Source organism: Salmo salar, chromosome 23 (genome assembly GCF_965601325.2).
Source record: "Salmo salar chromosome 23, fSalSal1, whole genome shotgun sequence".
NCBI lineage: Eukaryota > Metazoa > Chordata > Actinopteri > Salmoniformes > Salmonidae > Salmo > Salmo salar.
In genome coordinates this window covers 30,790,001-30,817,320 of record NC_138313.1, presented here as the reverse complement: position 1 = coordinate 30,817,320, position 27,320 = coordinate 30,790,001, and the positions used below count along the sequence as shown (strand labels likewise).

General features: G+C 39.8%; 2 protein-coding genes across 3 annotated transcripts in view; one reads left to right on the top strand and one right to left on the bottom strand.

Annotated features, from left to right (window-relative positions):
* Positions 1-25,169, bottom strand: part of LOC106584375 (DNA-binding protein RFX2) — a 59,351-nt gene extending 34,182 nt beyond the window's left edge. For both annotated transcript variants that reach the window (XM_014169609.3, XM_014169610.3), the window contains exons 1-2: positions 24,959-25,169; positions 4,707-4,819 (exon numbers count right to left, since the gene is read on the bottom strand). In XM_014169609.3, coding sequence (XP_014025084.1) covers positions 4,707-4,811 — 105 coding nt within the window. In that variant the 5' untranslated portion in view covers positions 4,812-4,819; positions 24,959-25,169. The remainder of the gene's footprint in view (positions 1-4,706; positions 4,820-24,958) is intronic.
* An 878-nt stretch (positions 25,170-26,047) lies between these two features.
* Positions 26,048-27,320, top strand: part of LOC106584374 (long-chain-fatty-acid--CoA ligase ACSBG2) — a 41,829-nt gene continuing 40,556 nt past the window's right edge. Inside the window, exon 1 of the mRNA XM_014169608.3 lies at positions 26,048-26,205. The gene's annotated coding sequence lies outside the window, so the exon portion shown is untranslated. The remainder of the gene's footprint in view (positions 26,206-27,320) is intronic.

Sequence of the window (27,320 nt, the reverse complement as noted above, 5' to 3'; positions counted from 1 at the left end):
CGGGGTGTAGCCATGCAAACCTGTATTTGGGACAATTTGAAGAAGCATTCCTTTTTAAAAACAGAGACACACCCCCTACTGTCTAAAATAATTCTAAAGAAAAGACACCTCTTGACTTTTTCCACATTTTGTTGTGTTACAAAGAAGTGGGATTAAAATGGATTTAATTGTCATTTTTGGTCAATGACCTACACAAAATACTCTGTCAAAGTGGGGAAAAAAGTATAATATTTACTCAAATTAATGAAAAATAAAACACTAATATATCCAGATTAGATAAGTATTCATAACCCTGAGCCAATACATGTTAGAAACACTTTTGGCAACGATTACAGCTGTGAGACTTATTGGGTAAGTCTCTAAAAGCTTTGCATACCTGGATTGTACAATATTTACCCATTAGTCTTAAAAAAATGATTCAACTCCAGTGTAGATTTGGCCTTGTGTTTTAGGTTATTGTCCTGCTGAAAGTTGAATTCGTCTCCCAGTGTCTGTTGGAAAGATGACTGAACCCGGTTTTCCTCTAGGATTTTGCCTGTGCTTAGCTGTATTCTGTTTCTTTTTATCAACAACAAAAAACTCCCTAGTCCTTGCCGATGACAAGCATACCCATAACATGATGCAGCCACCACCATGCTTTAACATTTGCCCCAAACATAACGCTTTGTATTCAGGACAAAAAGCTAATTTCTTTGCCACATTTTTGTTCAGTATTAAGTGCCATGAAGCAAACCGGATGCATGTTTTGGAATATTTTTTATTCTGTACAGGCTTCCTTCTTTTCACTCTGTCATTTAGGTTAGTATTGTGGAGTAACTACAATGTTGTTGACCCATCCTCAGTTCTCATATCACATCCATTAAACTCTGCAACTGTTTTAACATCACCATTGGCCTCCTGGTAAAAATCCCTGAGCAGTTTCCTTCCTCTCCAGCAACTGAGTTAGGAAGGACGCTTGTATCTTTGTGGTGACTGGGTGTATTGATACACCATCCAAAGCCTACTTACCATACTCAAAGGGATATTCTGCGTCTGCTTTTTTTTCTCCTTATTAAATCGCTGGGTGCCCTCCTTTGCAAGGCATTGAAAAACCTCCCTGGTCTTTGTGGTTGAATCTGTGCTTGAAATTCACTACTCTACATGATTAAAAAACAATGTTAACCACTATTATTGAACACAGAACAAGCCCATGCAACTTATTATGCGATTTGTTAAACACATTTTTACTCCTGAACTTATTTAGGCTTGCCATAACAAAGGAGTTGAATACTTATTAACTCAAGACATTTCAGGTTTTCATTTTGTATCATTTTGAAAAGTTTCTACAAACAACATTCCACTTTGGCATTATGGGGTATGTGTGTAGATCAGTGACCCAAAATCTCAATTTAATACATTTTAACATCAGGATGTAACAACAAAATGTGAAAAAAGTAAAGGGGTGTGAATACTTTCTGGAGGCACTGTATGTGGTTCTTAACTTCTTATGGATGGGTGGCAGTATTGAGTAGCTTGGATGAAGAAGGTGCCCAGAGTAAACTGCCTGCTACTCAGGCCCAGAGGCTAAGATATGCATATTATTAGTAGATTTGGATAGAAAACACTCTGAAGTTTCTAAAACTGTTTGAATGATGTCTGAGTATAACAGAACTCATATGGCAGGCAAAAACCTGAGAAAATATCCAACCAGGAAGTGTGGAAATCTGAGGTTTGTAGTTTTTCAAGTGATTGCCTATCCAGTATACAGTGTCTGTGGGGTCATTTTGCACTTTCTAAGGCTTCCACTAGATGTCAACAGTCTTTAGAACGTTGTTTCATGCTTCTACTGTGAATGGGGAGAAAATAAGAGCATATGGAGTCAGATGACTGAGAAAATGACATGAGCTCAATCGCGTGCGCTCCCGTGAGAGTTAGGTGTGTTCCTTTTCATTTCTGAAGACAAAGGAATCGTCCGGTTGGAATATTATGGAAGATTTATGATAAAAACATCCTAAAGATTGATTCTATACATCGTTTGACATGTTTCTGCGAACTGTAATATAACTTATTTGACTTTTCGTTTGAACTTACTGTGCAAGCACAGTGCATCTGGGATTACTCGACTGAACGCGCAAACAAAAAGGAGGTATTTGGACATAAAGGATGGACTTTATCGAACAAAACAAAAATGTACTGTGGAACTGGGATTCCTGGGAGTGCATTCTGATGAAGATCATCAAAGGTAAGTGAATATTTATAATGATATTTGTGACTTCTCTTGACTCCAAAATGGCGGGTATCTGTATGGCTTGTTTTGATGTCTGAGCGCTGTACTCGGATTATTGCAAAGTTTGCTTTCGCCATAAAGCTTTTTTGAAATCTGACACAGCGGTTGCATTAACTTCTCTAGGGCCAGTGGGACGATTTCGTCCCACCTACGTAACAGCCAGTGGAATCCCGTGGCGCGTTATTCAAATACCTTAGAAATGCTATTACTTCAATTTCTCAAACATATGACTATTTTACACCATTTTAAAGACAAGACTCTCGTTAATCTAACCACACTGCGATTTCAAAAAGGCTTTACAACGAAAGCAAAACATTAGATTATGTCAGCAGAGTACCCAGCCAGAAATAATCAGACACCCATTTTTCAAGCTAGCATAGAATGTCACATAAACCCAAATCACAGCTAAATGCAGCACTAACCTTTGATGATCTTCATCAGATGACAACCCTAGGACATTATGTTATACAATACATGCATGTTTTGTTCAATCAAGTTCATATTTATATCAAAAACCAGCTTTTTACATTAGCATGTGACGTTCAGAACTAGCAAACTTCCGGTGAATTTACTAAATTACTCACGATAAATGTTCACAAAAAACATAACAATTATTTGAAGAATTATAGATACAGAACTCCTCTATGCACTCGCTATGTCCGATTTTAAAATAGCTTTTCGGTGAAAGCACATTTTGCAATATTCTAAGTAGATAGCCCGGCATCACAGGGCTAGCTATTTAGACACCCACCAAGTTTAGCCCTCACCAAAGTCAGATTTACTATAAGAAAAATGTTATTACCTTTGCTGTTCTTCGTCAGAATGCACTCCCAGGACTTCTACTTCAATAACAAATGTTGGTTTGGTTCAAAATAATCCATAGTTATGTTCAAAAATCCTCTGTTTTGTTCGTGCGTTCAAGACACTATCCGAATGGTAAAGAAGGGTGACGCGCACGACGCACTTCGTGACAAAAAAAATCTAAATATTCCATTACTGTACTTCGAAGCATGTCAACCGCTGTTTAAAATCAATTTTTATGCCATTTTTCTCGTAAAAAGGCGATAATATTCCGACCGGGAAAGCGTGTTTAGGTTCAAAGAGAGAGAAAATAAAAACATGGGGTCGACTCGTGCACGCGCCTCCGTCCCATTGTCCTCTGATAGAGCACTTACCAAAAGCGCTAATGTTTTTCAGCCAGTGGCTGGAATTACATCATTCAGCTTTTTCCCGCCTTCTGAGAGCCTATGGGAGCCGTAGGAAGTGTCACGTTACAGCAAAGATCCTCAGTTTTCATTAAAGAGAGCCAAGAAGAACAAGAACTTGTCAGACTTCCTGTAAGGAATCTTCTCAGGTTTTTGCCTGCCATATGAGTTCTGTTATACTCACAGACACCATTCAAACAGTTTTAGAAACTTTAGGGTGTTTTCTATCCAAAGCCAATAATTATATGCATATTCTAGTTTCTGGGCAGTAGTAATAACCAGATTAAATCGGGTACGTTTTTTATCCGGCCGTGCAAATACTGCTCCCTACCCCCAACAGGTTAAGGAGAAGTTTATCTAAAGTTCCATGCATAACACTTGTATTTTCATCAACATTTATAATGAGTATTTCTGTAAATTGATGTGGCTCTCTGCAAAATCACTGGAGGTTTTGGAGGCAAAACATTACTTAACATAACACGCCAATGTAAACTGAGATTTTTGGATATAAATATGAACTTTATCGAACAAAATATACATGTATTGTGTAACATGAAGTCCTATGAGTGTCATCTGATGAAGATCATCAAAGGTTAGTGATGAATTTTATCTCTATTTCTGCTTTTTGTGACTCCTCTCTTTGGTTGGAAAATGGCTGTATGTTTTTTTGTGACTAGGTGCTCACCTAACATAATCGTTTGGTGTGCTTTCGCTGTAAAGCCTTTTTGAAATCGGACACTGTGGTTGGATTAATGAGAATCTTATCTTTGAAATGGTGTATAATACTTGTATGTTTGAGGAATTTTAATTATGAGATTTTTGCTGTTTTGAATTTGGCGCTCTGCACTTTCACTGGCTGTTGTCATATCGATCCCGTTAACGGGATTTCATCCATAAAAGTTAATATACAGGAAATACATTCACATTAAAGGATTGCTCTGAAGTGTAATAAATCTGGTATCTGTCATGATAAATTATTAATGAAATCAACATGTTTTTGAGAATTCTGCTGCTCTTCCCCAGTGCATGGTGTGAGAGGGGTTTGGCTCCCATGGGGAGAATATCATGTTTGTGAGAGAGTACTCTGATCTAGAGTTCTGTGTTTGAGAGAGACCATGATGTGAAGTGTTGCTGGTAGTGGGGGAAGAGTGCTGTGAGGAAGAGTGTTGTGGTTGAGTGAGAGAGACCACTGCGCTGCATGCGAGGGAGTGCAGCCTGGTTTTGTAGTAGTGTACCTGTTGTGAGGCTGGTACGGGCTGCACCACGGGGGCCTGGGTGGAGGTGGACGTACGCAGCGCCACACTGGACGGCGATTCGGACCCTCCATCTGAACTCTGCATGCTGGGACCTTACAGGGGAGAGCGGGATGAGGGGAGGAGAGAGGGAAGAGGAGTGGGATTATTATTATTTGTATTTTTGTTTGCCTTCATTTTACTAGGCAAGTCAGTTAAGAACAAATTCTTATTTACAATGACAGCCTACCCCGGCTAAACCCTAACCCGGACAACGCTGCGCTGCTCTATGGGACTCCCAATCACAGCCGGTTGTGATACAGCCTGGAATCGAACCAGGGTCTGTAGTGACACCTCTAGCACTGAGATGCGGCAGGTAGCCTAGTGGTTAGAGCGTTGGGCCAGTAACCGAAAGGTTGCTGGATTGAATCCCCGAGCTGACAAAGTAAAAATCTGTCTTTCCGCCCCTGAACAAGGCAGTTAACCCACTGTTCACCAGTAGCCCGTCATTGTAAATAAGAATTTGTTCTTAACTGACTTGCCTAGTTAAATAAAAAAAATTATTTAAAAAAATGTAGTGCCTTAAACCACGGTGCCACATGGGATTGAGAGCAAGGACATACAAGACAAGAGTCAACACGCGCAGCCCTGCTAGACAAGACAGAACAGTCAGAATGCATCCCTACTCAGAGCCAGGCCTGCACATGTACTGCCATACCAAACAAATGGGCTTTTCACAGCATGCCACAGAGAGTGGCCAGGGCTTTCATATTGCCTAGGTGGAGGTCCAGGCACCAGGCCCTACTGAGTCACCTCATCTCTGGCCTTTAACAACACTGGTAAAGCCAGCAGCAAACTGCTACTTAGTATTAGTCCAGCTGCTAGGAAGGAAGCAGGTGTAAAAGTTGTGGTGAAAACCATTGTTGTGAGTATTGTCAGGACTCAGGAGGCACTTACTGGTACCCCAAACTCTGACTAGCATTGGGTGAAAATGTGCACCGCATGGCAAAAGGGAGTGAGGAGAGCTAAAAATGGAGTGACACAAAGGCTCTCTCTTTCATAGAGAGAAAGATAGGGAGGGGTTGTAGGGAAGAATGGAACTGCAAGGGGGATAGGGAAGAAAAAAAAAGACATCCACAGCTTCTCCAAAATAGGAAGAAAGAAAAAAAGGAAATGCCAGTGGGGCTCCTAGCCCGGCCAGGGTCCTGATGATATCCAGCATTTGTTTCAAATGAGAGCCGTTCTCTGGGGCTCCAATAATCCAGCTGATATGAGGAAATTCTTTAATGCTTTGTAAACGTTTGCCAGTTGCTATGGTGAGGAATCCATGACGACCACCCCCAACCCTTGCCCCACTCTTCTCCCTCCCTGCTGCTCCCTCCTTTCTCTTTTCTTTTTAAAGCTCATGCACAGAAATGTTCGAGTGTGGCCACAGAGCAAGGGGGGAGGGGAAGGAAAGGGGAGAGAGAGAAGGGGGTTGGGTGTCTTTGCAGGGGGAGGGAGGAGGCAGCACATCTCTAGCAGATCAGCAGCTAAACAAATGAGGCCTAATCAGTCAGCAGACATGGACAAGCAACTTCCGTTACTTATTCATCCTCAATCAGTGTCCAGGAGGAGCAGCTATAAAGGGGCAATATGCGATTGCTACATCCATTTGTGGACTTTTAAATTAATGATATATACTTATTGATTCTTGAATAATAAAATATATAAATGCCTCGTGAGCTTAGTTCATCTGTCGTACTCCATCAGAACCAAAATATAAGCGTGTTTTAATTCCATTGTTTGTAAACAGTGTAAATGTAAACAAATACTGTGTAGCTTTAAAACGTGGTTAAAACTATCATTTGGATCTTATGGGTGAGCAGTCCTTGCATCCATAGCCCTGCCTATGAATTTGAGCGTGGTTACATTATTTATTTATTTATTTCACCTTTATTCCACCAGGTAGGCTAGTTGAGAACAAGTTCTCATTTACAACTGCGACCTGCGCAAGATAAAGCAAAGCAGTGTGACAAAAACAACAGAGTTACACATAAACAAACGTACAGTCAATAACACAATACAAAAATCTATGTACAGTGTGTGCAAATGTGGAAGAGTAGGGAGGTAAGGCAATAAATAGGCCATAGAGGCGAAATAATTACAATTTAGTACTAACACTGGAGTGATCGATGTGCAGATGATGATAGATTTATCTAGCCCCATTGCTCAACTTTTTACCAAAACAGTGTCAGGGTGCCCCGTTGTTGTTGTTTGAACTGCAGATTTCCCTTTTAAACAAGGCCACCATACCAGACACGGGCTCAACAAGGAAATAATTTACTGACTGATAACCACTCCCTATATATACACACAATTACTGCTATAAAAGCCACATCATTACACAGGATAATAATACACAAAGCTTTATCACATCTACCATAATCAAAGCAGATATGTAAACAGTAACACTGCTTGCTTGCTGCCTGTTAGATCAGTACTACACTGCCTGAAGCACGAATAGCTTAGTGTCCATTAACAGGCTGCTTTTAATACTGTTTGATTAGACAGTCATTAATCATTAGAGTCAAGCTAGTGGGTGGGCAACAGGTGCTGTTCAGCTCTGCTCAAACACCCCCAGCACTTTAAATTTCTGTATTTTTTCAAATCTGTTTTGACACAGAGAGTAGAGTTAGAGAGTGAGTGAATGAATGTAAAATGCATTGTGATTGCTTAGATTCTGGTGTCAAATTTCTTCAGAGCTACACACTAAATTAAAGACAGATGACAAATAATAAAATATGAACTATTAGGGCATGAGGACAATTAGTTGTGAGCAACACCATAACTAGGCTTATTAAAGGAAATTGTGAAACATGATTGTGAAGTACTATTTTTCACAACAATGGACATGAACCAGGATTTCCATTAGCAGGTAAAAGCCGGCTTTTGTCTGCTAATTTTTTTTTTAAAAAGCCGATATATAAAAATGGTGCAGGCCAATTGTCCGGGAGAAGAACAAAAAATCCCATTGTGAATTAATGTTTTTTAGCCTATGTACAGTACCAGTCAGAAGTTTGGACACACCTACTCTTTAAAGGGTTTTTCTTAATTTTTTACTATATTCTACATTGTGGAATAATAGTGAAGACATCAAAACAATTAAATAACACATATGGAATTATGTAGTAACCAAAAAAGTGTTAAACAAATCAAAATATATTTTATATTTGAGATTCTTCAAAGTAGCCACCCTTTGCCTTGACAGCTTTGCACAGCAAAAAACATGAGCAATGGACATTAGACTGGTGGAAATCTGTCCATTGGTCTGATGTGTACACATTTTTTACTTTTGGTTCCAACTGCTGTGTCTTTGTGAGATGCAGAGTAGGTGAACGGATGATCTCCGCATGTGTGGTTCCCACTGTGAACCATGGAGGAGGTGTGATGGTGTGGGGGTGCTTTGCTGGTGACACAGTCAGTTATTTATTTAGAATTCAAGGCACACTTAACCAGCATGGCTACCACAGCATTCTGCAGAGATACACCATCCCATCTGGTTTGCGCTTAGTGGGACAATCATTTGTTTTTCAATAGGACAATGACCCAAAACACATCTGCAGAGTGAAGGAAAAGCAGCCAACAAGAGCTCGGCATATGTGGGAACTCTTTCAAGACTGTTGGAAAAGCATTCCTCATGAAGCTGGTTGAGAGAATGCCAAGAGTGTGTAAAGCTGTCGTCAAGGCAAAGGGTGGCTACTTTGAAGAATCTAAAATATATAATATATTTTGATTTGTTATAACACTTTTTTGGTTACGACATGATTCCATATGTGTTATTTCATAGTTTTGATGTCTTCACTGCTACAGCATCTCAAACAGCAAATGCATAGGCAACGGAAGGCAGGCTTCATCAGCACATCACATGCCACTTTGCAATGAGCTGGAAGAAGTATGCATTTTGAAAACATATACTTAACTGTTTGAAACCTGAACATTTTACTACATATTATGAGGCATGTCTAACATGGCTTCAAAATAGCTTAACCAAAATCCGACCATGTCCGTGGAAGCAATTATTTTACATAAACTTTCTTTCATTGCCCAGTAGCCAATACTAACCATATTAGCAACCCAAGCTAGTTATTGCATATTAGACCTCCCCTCCTACATTTCTAATGGATATTTGGAACATATCATGGAACATTCACACGTAGCCTACTGCCTTGTGCGTATTGCTGTGTACTTATAATGCGAAGAAATAATAGTGCAACATTTTAAGCTAAAAGTTCTGGTCTGTCGCATCAGACACATTGCTTTGAAAAATAATAATAATGTAGCCTAGGCCTACTTGTTGTAGGAATTTGGGATCTATTGTCCCACAACTGTCTCAGAGTCTAGTCTGCATGGAATAAGCTATTTCTTTCTCAACAGGCTGACCAATAGAATAGCTACTTTCTACTATGGGGGATAGTAGATAGACATAGGCTAGTGATTTTGCTGTTCCTTACTCGTTAGCTGAGGAAAAGTAAATGTGGACAGTTATTCTAACATCTTCAAAGTGTGCGACAGAATTGGGTAATCGTTGTTGCATCCTCAACTTGCATGTTCTGTTAACGTGAATTACCATAATGTAAATGTGATTTCTGTCATTGTGAGCACCGTGGGTGGACGCCCTAATCAGGTTACGCACCCAATGCATATGGGTCCGGTAAATTTCTCAAATGTCTGGTAAATTAAAACGCCACCGGTCAAATGTCCGGCACCACATTTTCCTAACAGAAACCCTGGCATGGATTACCACAGCGCTGGTGTGCCACTGACATTTTCCACACAGGAGGATTCCAAAGACACTCCTGTCTAGATAAGTAATAAATAGCCTTATAGCCAAGTGGTGTCGATAATGTTGAAATTCTTCCGTTACTTTACGCTGGCATTTGTCAATCATTGTCTAAGCATTAATCACATAGGAACTCACGCAATATAAAGCTGTTTGAGGACACTGCCAAGTCCAGTCCTTCCCTGTGTAACCTCTTGAAACAGTCACAAACAGCCTCTGTCACTTTCAGCCACCTCTAGTCCCTCTCATATGTATTTGTCAGACAGGAGGCAAAATTAGCACCAGTCTGTAAGGGTCCAGAGTAGAATATAGACAGACAATCCTCCATTATTTGTCTATTCCTTGCATTATTCCTTGTGGCAAACTTGTAATACAAAAGCAAATAATCGCAGTACTCATTTAGCATTTTCTGAAAGAAGTTAAAGTGATGGTCCTGAGCTTTTGTATAAATTCAGCCATTTGTTTTAAAAGTAGTCCTCATGAGCCAAAACAGGTCTCCGAAAAATTGTGCACAATTGTATACAAAGTCATCCATTTTGTATGATATGCTACATTCTACAAAAAAAAGTATTACATTTTTTTTTTTTTTTGTAAAATGTGTATGATATGTTAAGAATTTTTAAGTGCTTAAGATCCCGGACTGCATCTTTGAAAACATTTTTTTTAATTTATTTAAAGCTCCAGCGGCCAGATGTTTCAAAAGGAAGGAATTTGTCCATGGGGTGTCAGTTGAGTTATAAATACACTGATAACAATCCCTGCAGTTATCTTTGGACTTCTTTCCTTAGCGTGGTTATTATGCACTGAAGGGGGGAGAGGGAGCAGTGGAGTGGGGTGGTGCAGGGACTCATAAACCTAGGCTTTGTCCTTTTAAGTTTTCATGCTTAAAGCTCAATTAAGTGGGTGCTTTGGAAGTGCGCCATGCGTTGGACTAGAGGAGGGAGGGAGTGCAGGCAGGCAGGCTGGTTAGATGGCTTTCTCGCCCAGCCACATTGAGTTGAGCCCCCCCGTGAAGGTTAAAAGCCACACAAATTCCCCACCAACTGCTATGAGCGGCAGAAACACTGCGGGAGCCCCGGCAAACCACTGCAGAACCCAACTGTGAATGGACTGCACTTTTTAACATAGACTTTCTCCTCACAACCCTGACACAACTTCACACACAAACCTTGAAAAAATGATCCCATCTTCACTCAAGCAACTCACAAATTAGCAACTTAGACAATTGTGTGAGCGGACCAATTTCCCTCTGTTAAAGATGCCCTATGCAGTAATCACTCCGCCATTTTCTGGTTACTAAAATTCAAATAGTTTGCTTAATTTCAGTTTATGTGACAAAACAAGCAATTATAGTGTAGAGAATCATTGTACCGTCTAAACCAAAAATATTGTATTTTCAGCTGGTGTACAAAACCGAAAGTAAAAAACACAAAAACTAAACATAAGAACGGGAACCAAAGAAATAGTGCACATAGAACAGATCTACCGCTTCTTAGACTTGCTTTCAATGAGAATGACAGTTCTATAACACACATTTCTATGTGAATTTGGTAGACCTCTTAAAAGGTAAGCGTGCAGTACTATAAACTTATACCTGCTATTTGGTATGAAAATCTGGACAACATTTAAACATCTGTCACTGACAAATCTAACTTAAACAGCGCTCAATCAGAGAAAAACACATACAGATGTTCAATTAAAAACAGGAGCCCACAGTCTTGGCTCTTGTTTGCACTGGCCCACATTGTTTGCAGAGCAACAACGGTTGCTAGTGGCAACACCGTCCACTCCCGTTTCCAGGGGCCTGTTGCTATGCAACCAACAGAATACTTCCCAAACCAAACAATGCCATCCCCCCAACTGATCCCTCTATCTCACACTAAGCAGAAACTTACAACAATAAATACGTAAGCTATTAATTTCAGACACCGGGGTGGAGACAGAGGGCAGACTCATTCCTGTGCCATGGAGAAGAAAGATTATATAAAAATGTTAAAAACGCCATGCTGGTTTCAACTGTTCTCTCTCTTTTATGCACTCAGTGGTCAAATGAAGGAGGAATGTTTAAATCATCAGAAAGGGAACAGCCAATCCTCGAAGCTTGGCTTACACCTCCACATTCCAAAAACAACAATTACTTTGAAAATCAAGCACAGATTACTTTTCCAACATGTATAATCCATGCAGCAGGAAGGAGACATAAGCACTTTGAGGAGAGCACTGCAACAGACTAGTCCGACTCAAGGGGCTTTTACTGCACATCGGAAGTTGAAACAACCAGGCAATAAAGCATGGACACTTGTCATTAAACTCCTGTCTATGGGGGACATTTGTGCACCACTTCTTTGTTCACCATATCCTGCCCCCACATCCAATTCCTAGCCTATTCCTTCAGTTATATAACAGATAAATGTACTTCAAAAGAGAAGCAACATGCTTTCCATAAGACTTTCTACTCTGAAAAGAGTTAAATCAATGTAATCTATATTGGGTAACCAATCTAATAGCCATCCCCATTGTAAGAAACCCAGGTTGGCTTCTTCTTGATTCTATAAAAAAAAACATAACGATAGCACACAGATATGCACTCACAAAAAGCTAATTAAGATATGATAAGAGATTTCCACGATAGAGGCTGTTCTTCAAGCCTGTCTCATGAATTCATGGCTAATCCAATCAAAGCAGCTCTTGGGATCTGCAGATGGCGACGCTGGAGGGAGAGGAGGGGACGTGGCCAGCTATTAGATGAGAGGTGCCATTCAAGGGGCCGCTAAACCAGCCACTGATCCTGGATCCACTCTCTCCCCGATTCCACCTCTGGTCACAGCCCGTCGACACAGAGATGCCATCCGTTACCATGTGGAGCGCAGGCCTGACAGCCGGAGAATTATCAAACGGTTGCCAAGGAGACTGTGTTAACCCATACACCTCCCCCACCCCCACCTCTATAACCCTTTGCAGATTTCCTCCACCACCTCCCATCCCCATTCTACATCCCCTCCTAAGATGAATAACACTGTGTTAGAGAATAAGAAAGTACAGTTGTGAGGAGCAGTCACCCTGCTGGAAAACAAAGCAGATGGGCAGGGATGAATTAAGTGTCCTGAAGGTAATCTGTTGCATGTGGTTGTCTCTCTCTTTAATTATCATTTATCTCCTGTTTTTCCGGCGGGGGTGATGACAGAGTGGAGGAGGGAACATCAGTCTTTGTTGTCATGCCACCTTGTTGCCCATAGAGATAGAAAAACTGTTTGTGAAATGCAACTAAACTGTTCCAACGTGGCAGCTAGCATGGAGACGGTTTTATGTTTCACATCGATCACATCTGAAGGTGGCGATACAGCCTAGACAAAAGCAAATTGAAACATCACTAAATGATGCTCAATGTATATTTACCAAGTCAATGTCCGCAAGAAATACTGATTCTAATCATTTAGAATTTCCCATAAAATCCTTGCATGGCACCATGGACTTGGTGCTTTTATCAGAACAGACAAATGAAACCACAACCTAAGGCATTCCTATAATAATTAACTTATAATGCAAACATTAAAACAAATAAACTGCTTTGTAGCTCCCCATGTTGCCTATATTATATAGAGTTTGACAATGTTGAATATTTTACAAAATATCAAGACATTGTCTAGACCTACATAGTTTGACTCTACTGGGAATGGGTGAAGTGTGCACTGTAGACACACTCTTTTCAAGCATTCCAGAAAATCCATACCATCTGAGTGTCAAAGCAGAGGATGTCGGAACATCATGTTAAAATAATTATACACAGCAAGATGCAAAGCCCGTGGCAAAGTAAACTCCTAAAGCTACTCTGTCATGCAAAATGTTCTCTGCATTACGTGTGCTTTCTGTTAGAAATCTTTCTCTAATTTTTTACTACACTTGCTGGGCAGCTTTCCCTTTGTGTTTTAACACAAGGTTGTTTTTCTAGGTTTGAGTTTCAACTGCTAGGAAAGAGAAGACAACTTCCACTAGGCAGACTCAATCTCACAGCCACAAACATGACTCTAATCGTACTTCCACAGCAACCTCCCACCCTTAAAGGGGAAGGTGCACATTTTTGTCTCATCTGTGATATTATCTGAAATATTAGCATCCCAAAAATATTTTGGCTGATAAAAAAATCTGAGTGGCTGGTAGATTTTTTAAACTATCTTCTACTAAGCTAACATATGGAATTGTTTAAAGATGGTTATATCATGGACCATTTAAGCTATTCAATTTTAAATTTTAGGACCCCTTTAAGTATAGAATTATATATACAAAATATTATTTGGTAAAATATAGAATTTGCCCCTTTACTACTATAGAAACACATTGAATAACACAATAAATGTCAAGAAAGAAAGTAAAAAAATATAGAATAAGGTTTTAAAGTGTCTCTTATATCTAGGAGATATAAGCAAGCTCAGCAAATATTTTTGGACACATATTTAACCCCTTATTTTTGTTGGCACAAAACTACCTCCATACTTCCATTAATTTGTATGGGTTACCTTCAGATGAGTCCCGTGACACTAGTGGGGGTCGTAGAGCACACCATCGTGTTTGTGAGTCTCACCTTTCCATAGAGTGGTCATAATAGTTAGCAGGCCAAACCATTCAGACGCTAGACATTTTTGTGAGAAGACCGATTTTCGGGATGTCTCCTGGTGTGACAAACTTTCCATCGGAGATGTTGAAGAGTAACATAGGCGGATGCGGGGGACTGATGCAAAAAAAATATATCTCTATCTTAAATTGACAGATTTTTATGTGGATGTTTTGTATTATGTTCATTAGGTTGATGCATGGGTGCGTCAATAGACTCTTAAGGATTATGATTAATTACAATACTCTAAATGTGATTTTGAGCACCGTGGGTGGATGCCCTAATGCATTACACACCCAATGTTACACACCCAATTCATATAGATGTCTGGTACATTTCTCAAATGTCCGTTAAATTAAAGTCTTGCCGGTCACGTTGACCAGTGCCAAAACAGAAACCCTGGTTTGGACTAAAGCTAAGCCCAATGAGCCTTAACCCACTTCATGTTCTTAGTCATCGATTGTTTTGGTTAAATGTGATCCGTCTATGATGATACCATGCAACAGGTCATGTTTTTCTTTTTAAAACACAAGGACAGTCTCACTTCAGTAGTCTTTCGTTTTAAGTAAATTAAACCAACTTTTATGCCTGTGCGCAGCGCTTCTAAAAATGAATAATTCACTGGTCGTGTCTACTCGACACTTACAGTACTAGTCAAAAGTTTGGATACACCTACTCATTCAAGGGTTTTTCTTTATTTTTTACATTGTAGAATAATAGTGAAGACATCAAAACTATGAAATAACACAGATGGAATCATATAATAGGAGGCAATATGTTTCTAGCGTGTGAGGAACGTGTTTGCTGGCCTCATAAATGCTAGCCAGCAAGCTAATATTTAGAAAGCATAACTCTAGCCAAACCGAAAAATAATCTAAGTCATTTGCAATCCCTTTATCGTTGCTTGCTGGCTAACAACAGAGGATAGCTGGCTACTTTGCTACAGAAGTTAGCTACTGCCATCAGTTGTTGTGTCATCATATTCCACCATTTCTAGAATGCCTACTGGTATTTGAATATAGCGCGTGAACGGACACAATGTGGACATGGTGCACACATTTAAATGTAAATGTAGACACGTGACATGTTTGGAATTCTATGATCAGAACTCCATTATCAGAATACAAATGCTGCATGAACTGTCAAGTCTAGACACGGCCACTCAGTTCTTCACGTGTGCACAGCCCCCAGCCAGGCAGTGTTGCAGCGCGAGGTAGAATAGGCTATATAGGATTCATAGTTCTTTGACTTTGTGCGATTAAATTTACCAGCTATGAAACAAACCGGCGGATATACTTCGAAAACAGCTACTGCAGTATTTGTTTTACTATAAATGTGATCATACGTGACTATTTTTATTCACAAATGCAAGTGAAATGTTCGCAATGTGGAACCCTGACCACTCGCCAATGTGGCTGGTGAAATAGACAACATCTTACCCGCCAATGCCAAAATCTACCCGCATTTGGCAGGCGGGGGGTGTTAATTTTAGACCATGTGTGTGATATACGTGGCTTATTGATAACAACTCTGTTTCCTACTATAGGCAGTTGGCTGCCTAGTGATTGCAACATTGTAACTTGCTGATGTGAATAGTTGCCAACGATATTTCGTTTCCAAGTGCTACTGAACAAGCTCAACTGAAATGCACCAATTGCGCATGATACACATCATTACTCTACTCTAGTCTATCGATCTATTCCAAATCTTTATACTATATATGACACAGGGGTGGCATACGTTGATCTTGCCTAGGGCGGCAGCAGAACTGCTTGAACCCGGGACTGACTAACACAATAATTTGCCTCTAATTTACTAGACCTTGTACCACTCAAAGTAAGCAGCTGCTGTTAGGAAGTCAAAACTGTCCAACTCCTTGGAGCAGCTTGTGAATCGCATCAGTCTTGTTACTTTGTCCTCAAGAAGGCGTGATCTTGAGGCTGTTTTGGAGAAAGAATCCCCTCTCGACGGGCACACTGGAATCGTGGATAATCAACACAATCGTCGCCAATTTTGTCTAGTCGGGGTACTTAGCTGAAGTCCCTTATGTGGAACATTTGCGTGAGTAAAAGTAGAAACACACTCACCTCACACTAATTTCCAAGCAGCTTGAGGATTTATTAACATATAAAGTATATTTGCCTTTGAAGTCGGAGCACATTGACTGGTACTTCCATCAGTGAATTAAAAGCATTATTTTGCCATGGATTTTCACCGCCCAAACAATTTGGTCGGCAACAAATTTAGCGGCTTTTCAATTATTATTTTGTTTTGGGGGGGGGGGGGGCAAAGCCAGCATATACTGGCTAACGGAAACCCTGGTCCAGACTTTCCCTAAACTGTAGGAGGAACTGCTTTAGCATCCAAAATCATGCTCTGGACTCACTAACGTGTTAACCTGGTCCTGAAATCCAAGCCCATATCCATAGGCTGATTAATCTTGCAGCTGTAATTTCAGAAAATATTTAATTCAAGGGTTTATGGATAACTCATAATGAACATCAGGCTCAGAGAAATTCAGTGTCTCTGCTGCTTTGCAAGTTCGCTATCACAGTAAGCCATGGACTATGACTTTTCATAATCACATCCCGGGCATATCTAAATATAAACCCACATTAGCTCCCGGTCGAGATGTGCATATTATCTTTTCATTTTCAAACACTAAAGTGTGCAAGCGGTAACTGCCTGTAGAAGAAAGGCTGAGAGCAGTCAAACAGACAAAGCGTATTTCAGATCTCTTTTCAGTTGCTCTTCTGCAGGGGTGAATAATTTTTTCCAGACAGAGAGATACCGGAGAGATGACCTCAGTAGATGGCAGAGGTAGTGCTCCAGCTATCATCCTGGCCTCTGAACCAAAGTAGCAGGTTTTATCTCACAAGAGGAATCTGCATTTCCTTGGCAGGGGATTCACTCCATGCAGACATGACACACAGCAATTGATCATACGATTTCACAAGCAATACATTAAACAAACCAATGAGTCACCCAGTAAATCGTTTCCCCATTAAAACGTAGAAATGGTTTATCATGCAATGGATAGTATGCTGACCACTTCTACTAGCTAACAGATAGGACTCAACCAACCTGTTTTATCATTACAATACAACATCACAAGGTCACCATCTCTGTGACTGCTAAGTGGCAGCAAGGTTCAAGATAATCTATTAATTCAGCTAACACACCAAGATCTAACAGCAATATGATGGGTCTCTTTCTGAGTTGGTATTAAGAGCTTATTAGTAGTACATTTACATTTACGTCATTTAGCAGACGCTCTTATCCAGAAGATATTACAGATGGGTGTTGGTTACTACATCTCCATGACAACATGATTGTATCTGATATCAGTCAATGTCAATTTCTCAATAAATAAAGCATTTCAAATAGTTAACATAGTCTTACTGGCTGTTGTGTCAGAGGGTAAAGGAACTTTTTGGATGGCTTGTCAAGGTAATGTGATTCATGGGTTCATGTTGAATTGAGGAAGAAAAATGCTACAATGTGTCTGGTGGACAATTTGAGGTGTGCTTTCAGCTAGGGCTGTTACGGTGACCGTATTACCGCCACACCGGCAGTCACAGGTCATGATGGCAGTCAAATTCCACGTGACCGTTTAGTCACGGTAATTAGGCTTCTCCTAACCTGTTGCTGCTGATGGTCATTAGTAACCTACCAAACTTGCTAACTGCCTGGTACCCAGCACTCTATTGTCCCTCTAATCACTCTGACATCAATGCAAATATAATTGAAAATCTAATCAAACACTTCATGAGAGCCCATGAGCTAATGTTGCGCAACATTTCTATAGGCTATGCAATTGCGTGAGAAAACAACGTTTTGATGGCCTTTATTAAAAAGAGGAGGATCCCATCAGCTTTCTATTGGCTCGGCCTACTATATTTATTTCTCAACTTTCCCAATATTAAACATATTGCTTCTCTTCACAACAGGAGTATAGCCTACCTGGTTGGCATGAAAATGAACCATGGGAAAGCGTCCTCCATTCGCTATTTAAGTGCATAGATGACAATAGATTATATTTATTTCCCATCCCCCTGTTTCGAGACAGGTGCATGATAATGGTCCATTCTAAATCCAAACAAATTTCACACATCTATTATTTAGTATATTTAAAGACAAAATTAAATCATGATTAGTCTGATGGGTGACAATATTAGCCTATCATTTTGAATGACATTATCACTTGTGAATGATGCCCAGCTTGTATGCAATACACCTCATGTAGCCTAGCCCATAGGCCTATATGTTTTGTATCACAACTAAAGTGGCAAAATAACTTCTTAAAATTAAGCACATTAATCCGCTTTACAACAGATGTAGAACCTAACTGGCATACATACTAGCATGAGTTCCAAGTTTGGGGAAGATCCTTTTCACCATAAAAAAAAAATGCTCCTTTGTAATAAAAGCCTTACATGCATAAAAGCATTTTCGGTCACTTTTGAGAATGGTGTTTTCCCGCTAATTGATTGCATTTTGGAACATTTGCACTTATAGCCTACAGCCATGTGTGCACTGCTGCGCTTATAATGTGAAGAAATAGCCTAATAGTTTATCAACATTTTAAGATAAACGTTCTGATCGGTTGCGTCAGCCTCATTGCTTTTAAACGTTTTTTTGATCCGAATGGTATTAATTTGGGATCTATCGCATCCCACAACTGTTCCAGACTATGTTTGGAATATTTATCTTGCACAGAATAGGTCAACCTTTGTACTATGGGGGATAGTAGATTGACATAGGCTAGTGCTTTTGCTGTTCGTTAGGCTTACTCATCTTGTTGGCTGACAAAAAGTAAATGTGGACAGTTCTTCCAACATCTTCAATAGGCGCCTAAGAATTCGATAAGGACGTGCGCAGTTGCGTCCCCGATGTGTCCGTCTTCACTTGTAGCCTGTGAGAAGGACCCGATCACGTGACGGGCATTGGCTAATAAGAATTGAGCTATCTGAGAGAGCCATGTGAGTGAAAGGTGATTCAGAACATGCAGCCGGGAGAAGAGAATTATAATTATTATATTCAGCCCAAGGGCACAACGGCCACTGGTTGCAAAAGGCATGGATTTTTTTAGGGGGCATTACGGCCACACAAAGGGGATGCTGCCGGGAAATTCGGGGCAATATCAAGTGCTTGTCAAAATGTGAATGAGAGACTGATGCAGAGAGAGACTGTGCAGCCCGCGCAAAAAAAAACAAAGCAGAGCTCATGCCTTTCATGCAAAAAAAAAATCTAAAAATCATTAGAGGCATCATGCAGCCTTAGAATGTATTAAAAGTCAAAACATATAGCCCAGCGTTTGTATCACAACTAAAGTTGCATAAATAACTCTAAATTAAGCAAACAGGACCTGTTTCTTTGTTAACCGTTCATCACAGAATAGCCGCATGTGCGCACTCCCTCAAATAATTTGGGGAAAATATATTTTCAATTTTATTCAGCTTTGTTCAATTGTATTCTTCATACAATAAAATATTGCAATGCAATTCTAAGCTAAATGAACTAATGTAGCCCACAGCCATTTGGCATAGCCAGATCAGGGCCTAACATAAGGACAACTCAGAGTATGCTATTCTGTTCTTCTGAAATAGACAACATTTTATTCATATCATGTTTCTTTCGACGTGTATAAAATAAATAATTTATTGTGATGGTGTAGGCTATATTAAATGGATATATTGGACTTTTTTAAATGTAGATGTTCCATCAGTGGCTTGTAGGCTATAGGTGGAAGCCAGGAGATGCTAAATGTGTTTATGTTAATTAACGGTCAATTACCGTGACACCGGAAGTTATTTGCTTGACAATCACCGTCTGACAAAATTTCATGACCACCACAGCCCACTTTCAGCCCTAAACCCAGGAAGCCTTACACCTGCGAGCCTCCTCTGCCCCTGTTCCTTGTCAAATCATCTTATTAAATGGCTTCTGAAGTGCAGCCCTGCAGACAAACGCAGACCTCAAAGAAACAGTAAGTAGCCTGCTTACAAATCTAAGCAAATCTCTTCTCAATGGACAGTTATTATTTTAAAGCAAGTTCATGGTTATACTTGTTATAATATATGCCAATTATCAGACGCATTTATCTAAAGGCGATGTACAGTAATGCGTGCATACTTGTTGCTTTTTTAACATGAGAAATTAAAACGTCGACATAAAAATAAATATTTTGACTAAGGAAAATTTCACAAAAGAAAAGAACTAGAGAGAGAAAGTGGAGAGGGTTGGGGGAGGTCTACTGTCCCACGCTGAAAAAAGTTGAGGGGGGGGGGGACATCATTGTGATGCAAATGTGAGAACTCCTTCTGCTGTTTGTGGCAGTTGTGTAGCTATGATACAAACCAGGTGGAATGTAAAGAATGCCCCTGGTGACGTGAGTGAAAACAACTGAAAAACATTTCATTTCACAACAAGTTTTAACCTGTTGCTACTGAGAGCCAATCATGGGCAACTTTTTTTTGTACCTGGTGAGACTTTCTCAGTAGCTTGGAGACAAAAGCCTACTTTGTGATTTCCAAACTGCACAACCTGTGTCGACAACTTAACACTGTCTGCAAGACAAAACAGATTTACTGCACACAGACACTTGAGATTAAAGAATTTCCCTTGTTGGTTTTTTTTAACCAGTGGTGGCTGAGTTAACAGAGTTAACTGTAATAACAGAGGAAAAACTGCCCCTTTCTTATGTAGAAAACCGCCACACTATTACTTCCCATGTACACATTAACAACTCCCAAAAGGTATTCATCTTCTGTGTGCCTCTGCTCTGTTCAGTGAATTCATGACATTTCTGACTGGAGGTTTGGCAAATCTCATTAAAATTTGAGTTAATGTCAGATAATCAAATGTACAGAGACCAGATGGCTCAGTAAGCACAGCAAGGACGAATTCCAATTTTAAATTCTCTTGGATCTTAACACCATAACTGTAAAAACAACAGTGATGACATCTACATAAATTAGGCACACTGCTGCTAGTGCGCCAAATATTGGCTTTTAAAATAGGATGCGAATCAAATGTTACAAAAATAATTGAATGGCTGATAACTCCAGTGTCCAAAAAATGGGCCATCAGCACCACACATTGATTGAGTTCTGGCAAATGCTCCAGCAGTGAACCATTGCCTGCAATCGAGATTAGCCTACTCTGTCGTGATGACAATTCTTTGAAAGAATTTAGTTCTTATGTTAACGTTGTTAATTTGCGACATGCAGAATTGCTTCTATAAAGTGGTCTGAGTTTGTGCAGACTCTCAATAACAGGCAGCGATTGGCCGGGTATTAGACTGAGCGCCTCTCCTCGGGGCTGGACCTCATCCAGATTAGCTAAATACAGCATGAACACATACACAGTGGACATTTGACCCCCCCCCCCCCATCCACCCACAGGGACCAATGCAGCTGTCCATTTGAGAGCTGCATTGTACCAGGGACTCGTCCCTTAAAACCTCAATATGGTATAGGGTTACTGTGGACACTGCTAAAACAATCACAAAAGCAATGCCAAGGTGGATACTTAGGACAGGGGTCCATAGGAAGAGTACAGACAGGACTAAACCTGGACCACAGGCAGCAGTGGTGAATCACAGGTCACAGTGGCATTCATCGCTGGGAGGCACCGAAGCATGACCACAATCACAGGCTGCAGGCTGTGTCAATAATGAAGCCACTGGCAGACCAAAAGAAAATATATGTTGAAAGTTATCCAGTAAACTCAAACAGCATGTATTCTTTCAACTGATCCAAACGGTTTTTGTTGTTGCTTGAGCAGGCCTTAAAAAGGTTTTTGATGTTTGTTGATTAAGAAGGCAACTCAAGAGGAAACATATCATTTTCAGTGGAGCACAAGAAAGACCCACCTCCCAAAACACAATCAGTACAAAACCTCAGAATGGGTTTAACTAGTCAGTACTAGCTTCTTTCCATTCCATATTACTCTCCTCTATTGAGCACCTTTTCCACTTGACCTGCCTCTGCAAGCCAAAACTATGTACGCCCGCCACATCCAGGGAGATGAAAATAACCTGATTAAAAACACTGACTTTTAAAAGAATAACACGTTACCCCTTGGCCCACCCCATCCACTCTCTTTCCATGACTTTGGGTGTATTTATATATCAAGTTGCCATGTAAACATAACAGCAGCATGATCAGATTCTGGCTGCATGGACGTTCAGGGACATTATTTCTTTGTAGACCAATCAAAGCTAGATTCTTTCAGAAGTAGGCTACTTTGTCAAAACAAGTGCAGTAATCCCTTAAACATTGATTTTATCCTTACTCAAGATCAGGGTGTATTAGTAAAATAAGGATTAGACTGAAAGAAACTTCATTTTGAAGGAAACTTTATGAGCACAGTCCCTATAGGCCTATTTAGTGGAGTAGCAGGCTAACAACCTTCAACAAAAGACCCATTAACAGATGGCACTCAAAAAGCCACCATCAACCTAACTCTCATAAATATACTGGCTGGCTAATGAAAATACACAAAATATACTCCCCATTTCAGATAAAAGGAAACAGGTATTGGGCTTCATTAATAATACATCTCAACATGAATCATTCAGTTCTCTGCCTGGGGAGAGGCATCCTATGTGGAAGTGCACCTGTGATGGTGTATTCCATTACCAGAAAACAGATATTTTAATTAAAATAGTCAATTAAAAGAGTGCATTTTTATGCCACAACGATTATTAAGAACTGTTGCCACTACAGCAAACAAGTCTCACAAAGGAGCGTCTGACAGCTGTCATTAGATCAGGATGAACTCAGTGGGGACTAAAAACCCCAAAAACAAATAATTGAAAGGCACTGCATATAAATTGTCTGTGGAGACAAATTATTAGACAAGAAATTAATGCAATATCAGAGTAGAGAGAAGGGCTTCGCTGTAGTCATTGCATTAACCACTTCCGTGCCTATTATTCTCATGGTTTTCACTGGTATGGGCATTCGGCTCTAAAGATAATTATATAGCGCAGCACACCTAATGAGAACTGACACCTGGACAATATTTTTTTTTATTTAACTAGACAAGTCAGTTAAGAACAAATTCTTATTTACAATGACGACCTTGTTCAGGGGCAGAAAGACAGATTGGGGATTCAATCCAGCAACCTTTCGGTTACTGGCCCAACGCTCTAACCACTAGGCTACCTGCCGCCCCAAAATGTCACTATCTTGGATAGAACTCATCAACTGCCCTGGCTCTGTTGAACAAGTGTAACATCACCGTGGTGAATGGTGATGAACTGTTCCTAGAAAATTGGACTGAGGTCAAACAAGCAGAGTCAAGCTGGTAAAGTCAATGTCTCCTGAAGTCCATCTGATTTTTGAAGTGTTTTTTTTTGTTGATCTGGGGCACAGTTTAGGGTTCCACATTCAGCTGAATGGTATAATAAATAATACGTCCATTTGTTTCAAAGGTGTGATAATGTCTCAAATTTCACATGAGATAACTATATTAAACCACTCAAAATAATTAGCCACTATTTAGAAAGGAACCACTGAGGAGGAATAACTATCATAGCACCACCTAGCTGTTACATCTTTTTGGTAATCGTAGGTGTAGAAAATAGGGAAATATGTGTAGTTAGCTAAGAATATGATTAGGTGATTGCATTACTATTGGTTATTAACGTGTTATAGCAGAATTACTATTTGCCTTGGCTTAGCCTACTTACAGCTGTCCAATCAGCTTTTACACAGCCTCCTACTAAAATAAAAAAGCATGCCAAATAAACTGTTCCATCAATGCACCCCTTTCCCAAAACGAGATCGACACGACAGTGGCACCCTGAATTTGATGTAACCAGTAAGCTGGCAAGCTTTCCGTTTGTTGTTGTGTAACAGGATAGGTAATAAACATAGCCAGCAAATAACGACTACTCACTGTTAGTGAGCTATTGGAGATGAGCTCGCGCCACTGTTCCATGTTTAAAAAGTAGAACGAGTAACGACTGATTATTTAATTCAGCTAACACGTTGAAATTTAACAGCACTATTATGGGTCTCTTCATGAGTTAATATTAATAACGTATATCAAAGTTAGTAATCAGATATTAGAGATGGGTTTTTAGTAATAACATAATAATTGTCCGCCCAATTTTGGAATAGCTAGGCTTACCTATTTAAGGTAGACTAATGCTTATGTTACCTGACCCAGCTGGCAGCTAGCTAATGTTGGCTAACTCGGTTGGCTGTGCGATAAACAGTTGGTACAGTAGGTGAATGAATTTGGTGTGTACCATGAATAATCGAACTAACTTAGCTAAATTGAGTTAGGCAACATTTCAGCAAGTTGTCAGTCACATCCACAAAGTAAAATTCTACAAAATATGAATGTTATGAGCTCTTTTAGCTAACGTTAGCTAGCTACTGTACAACTTGTAGCTAACTAGCTTGGCAGCTTCAGAGCAGGCATATGATAGCAGAATAAACCGACAATTACATTCTGCTCACAACCTGGCACAAGGTTTAAACCCATGTATAAAAATTGAAAAATGTGTACAAATATGGAACTAACTTAGCTAAATAGTTAGCAATACGATAGTTCACTTTCTGGTAAACTTATAGAAATGGCAGACAAGCAATCGCGTTGAATGGAGTAAACGACGTTAGCTTAGCTAACTGGCTAGTTAACGTTAGGTAGCTGCTTGACAGAAGATTCGTGGGGTGGATGTGACGAAGGGAAAGTAACGTTATCTACTAGGGTATGAAAGAGAGATTGGTGTGCATTCAATACCACAGTATCATTATCCCAAATTAGAATGAATGTATCGTCTCAACTCCGTAAAGATATATTCACCTTTGCCTTGTATAAGTTCTGCCCTGGCTGTGCTCTCTTTCCCCTCTCTCACTTGCTCGTTGAGTTCCAGTTGCTTCTGCTGCTGCTGTTGCTGAGTGTTGCACCCGTTGGTAAGTAACTGTCTCCACGGCTACAGTCACTATGGCGTGCGGGGGTCTCGAGGCAACTGTTGCTACCCTCTCCTTCATACGTCAGTGGCAAAAAAAAATAAAATAAAAAATGAGGGTTGGAATAGTGCATTGACTCCGCCCACTAAGGCAATCGACCACTAGACCACTAGAGGGCGCTCTGACCTTATTAATCTCTGGTAAAGCCACACACGTTTACATTTGGTCACGAATTTGAGATGTATGTGTGAAGGATCCAGCAAACTGCAGATTTGTGCCATTTGTTTCTTGCAACAATTCACCTAATTTATAAAACATGTATGGTAATTCATTCATTGGGTAATGCCAGAGCTAGAGAGTAGAAGTGTATACCACAAGAAAGTTAATGTGCAGCTATTGATGTCAAATCAAATTTTATTGGTCACATTAGCAGATGTTGACGCGAGTGTAGCGAAATGTTTGTGCTTCTAGTTCCAACAGTGCAGTAATATCTAACAAGTAATCTAACAATTCCCCAACAACTACCTAATATACACAAATCTAAAGCGATGAATGAGAATATGTACATATAAAGGGGTGAATGAGAATATGTACATATATGTACATATAAGTATATGGATGAGCGAATGATGTCAATGAATTCTGAAGAAAAAAGCATCTATTGCTTAAAGGTCACCACAAAAAAAGAATCATCAATAATGCTGTTATCAGTAATGTGTGTGATAAATATTTTAACCTTGTCAGCTCGGATACTTTAGAAGTAATTTCAAGATAATATAACAAATATAATAAAACACATTTGGAACACGTGTATCAATATTATGAGCACAACGTCATCCCCTGGGTGTGGTGGATGTAAAAGGTTTTATCGCCACTATTAATTTTTCTACTAATAGGGAAATTATTTCAAATGATAAATTGATCTTTTAAATCAGATTACAAATCTTTCAGTTTCAAATGACATGACCAAATGAAACTCCGCCACGTCACATTCTCCTCACAAAGAATCAGTACGCGCACACTTGAAGCTCAGGGCAAGTGAAGTTCAAGTGTCTGTATTCCCTAATCAACAACTTCAGCGTCAAAGATTGCAACGCTGAAGTTACCAGCAGGAAAAAGGTTGATTGTTTTGTATTGACGGTAAGGGCTAACATTATCAAACATTTTTTTTGGTTGAAAAAACAAGTTAACTAACGATATCGGTGTTGAACGCGTGATGCTGACTCAGAAATTGTGTAGCGAACGTTACTATAGCTGGCTAGTTTACCAGGCGGTAGTTACAGATAGAGAGGAGTTATAATTTTTGTTCACGATGATGCTCTTAATTGAAATGGAATATCTTAATTGAAACGGGGATATTTAAACTTTGAAGCTAATTTGGTTAACCTTAGTTACAATTAGCCATTGCTCTAGGTGACGTTACTTTTGTTTTCACGCGACGGCTGGCTTGACAGCCTTTGCTAACGCTTGCTAATCAACTAGGTACCGGCAGAAGAGATATTCGAGGAATTTAAATTCTGTCTTTGCCGGTAGTTCGGCCAGTTAACCAACAGCGAGTAGATGCGTGTCATTCTATGTCGAACTCAGTGTTGGGAAGCTACTCTGAAAATGTATAGTTGACCAAGCAATCAATTACTTCACACTGGAAGTTAAGCTTCATTAAAGCTACCCTTAACAAAACTATAGTTTACTTAACTAAAGTTACTTTGAAAGTAGTTCACTACACCCAAACTACTTCGTGAGAAATGATCATATCTAAGTCTGAAATATAATAGATTGCATGAATTGAACACTCTTGAATCGGATGTTAACCGAAGTAAAAAGTCATTTAACTACTGAAAACTCTACCAAGAGTTGAATTTAGGTCAACTACCACCAAGTTACTGTGAAATTTAGTTACATTTCTAGTTGGATCTAAATGTAGTTCACTCAACACTGCAAACTAGTTGCTTTCAGTTTATAAAACCTAACATTTTTTATCCAGGGCCAGTGTAATAAGTGGGCATTAGGGGGCCTGGCCTCCCCTACCGTATTTAAATATTGGTCATTTATTTACATGACAGAGAAGGGCACAGACAGAAAGAATCATCAATCGCACATAATGCATCTGAGCGATCGAAACAGCGCCCCTCTGTCTCAGTATGTGTAGGTCATGTGTGATGCTGTCTGGCCAAAAAGAGTGGCATGTCGTACTCTTGGTCATCAGATACATGGGCTACATATAGTTCCAACCCTGTTCCTGGAGAGCTACTGTC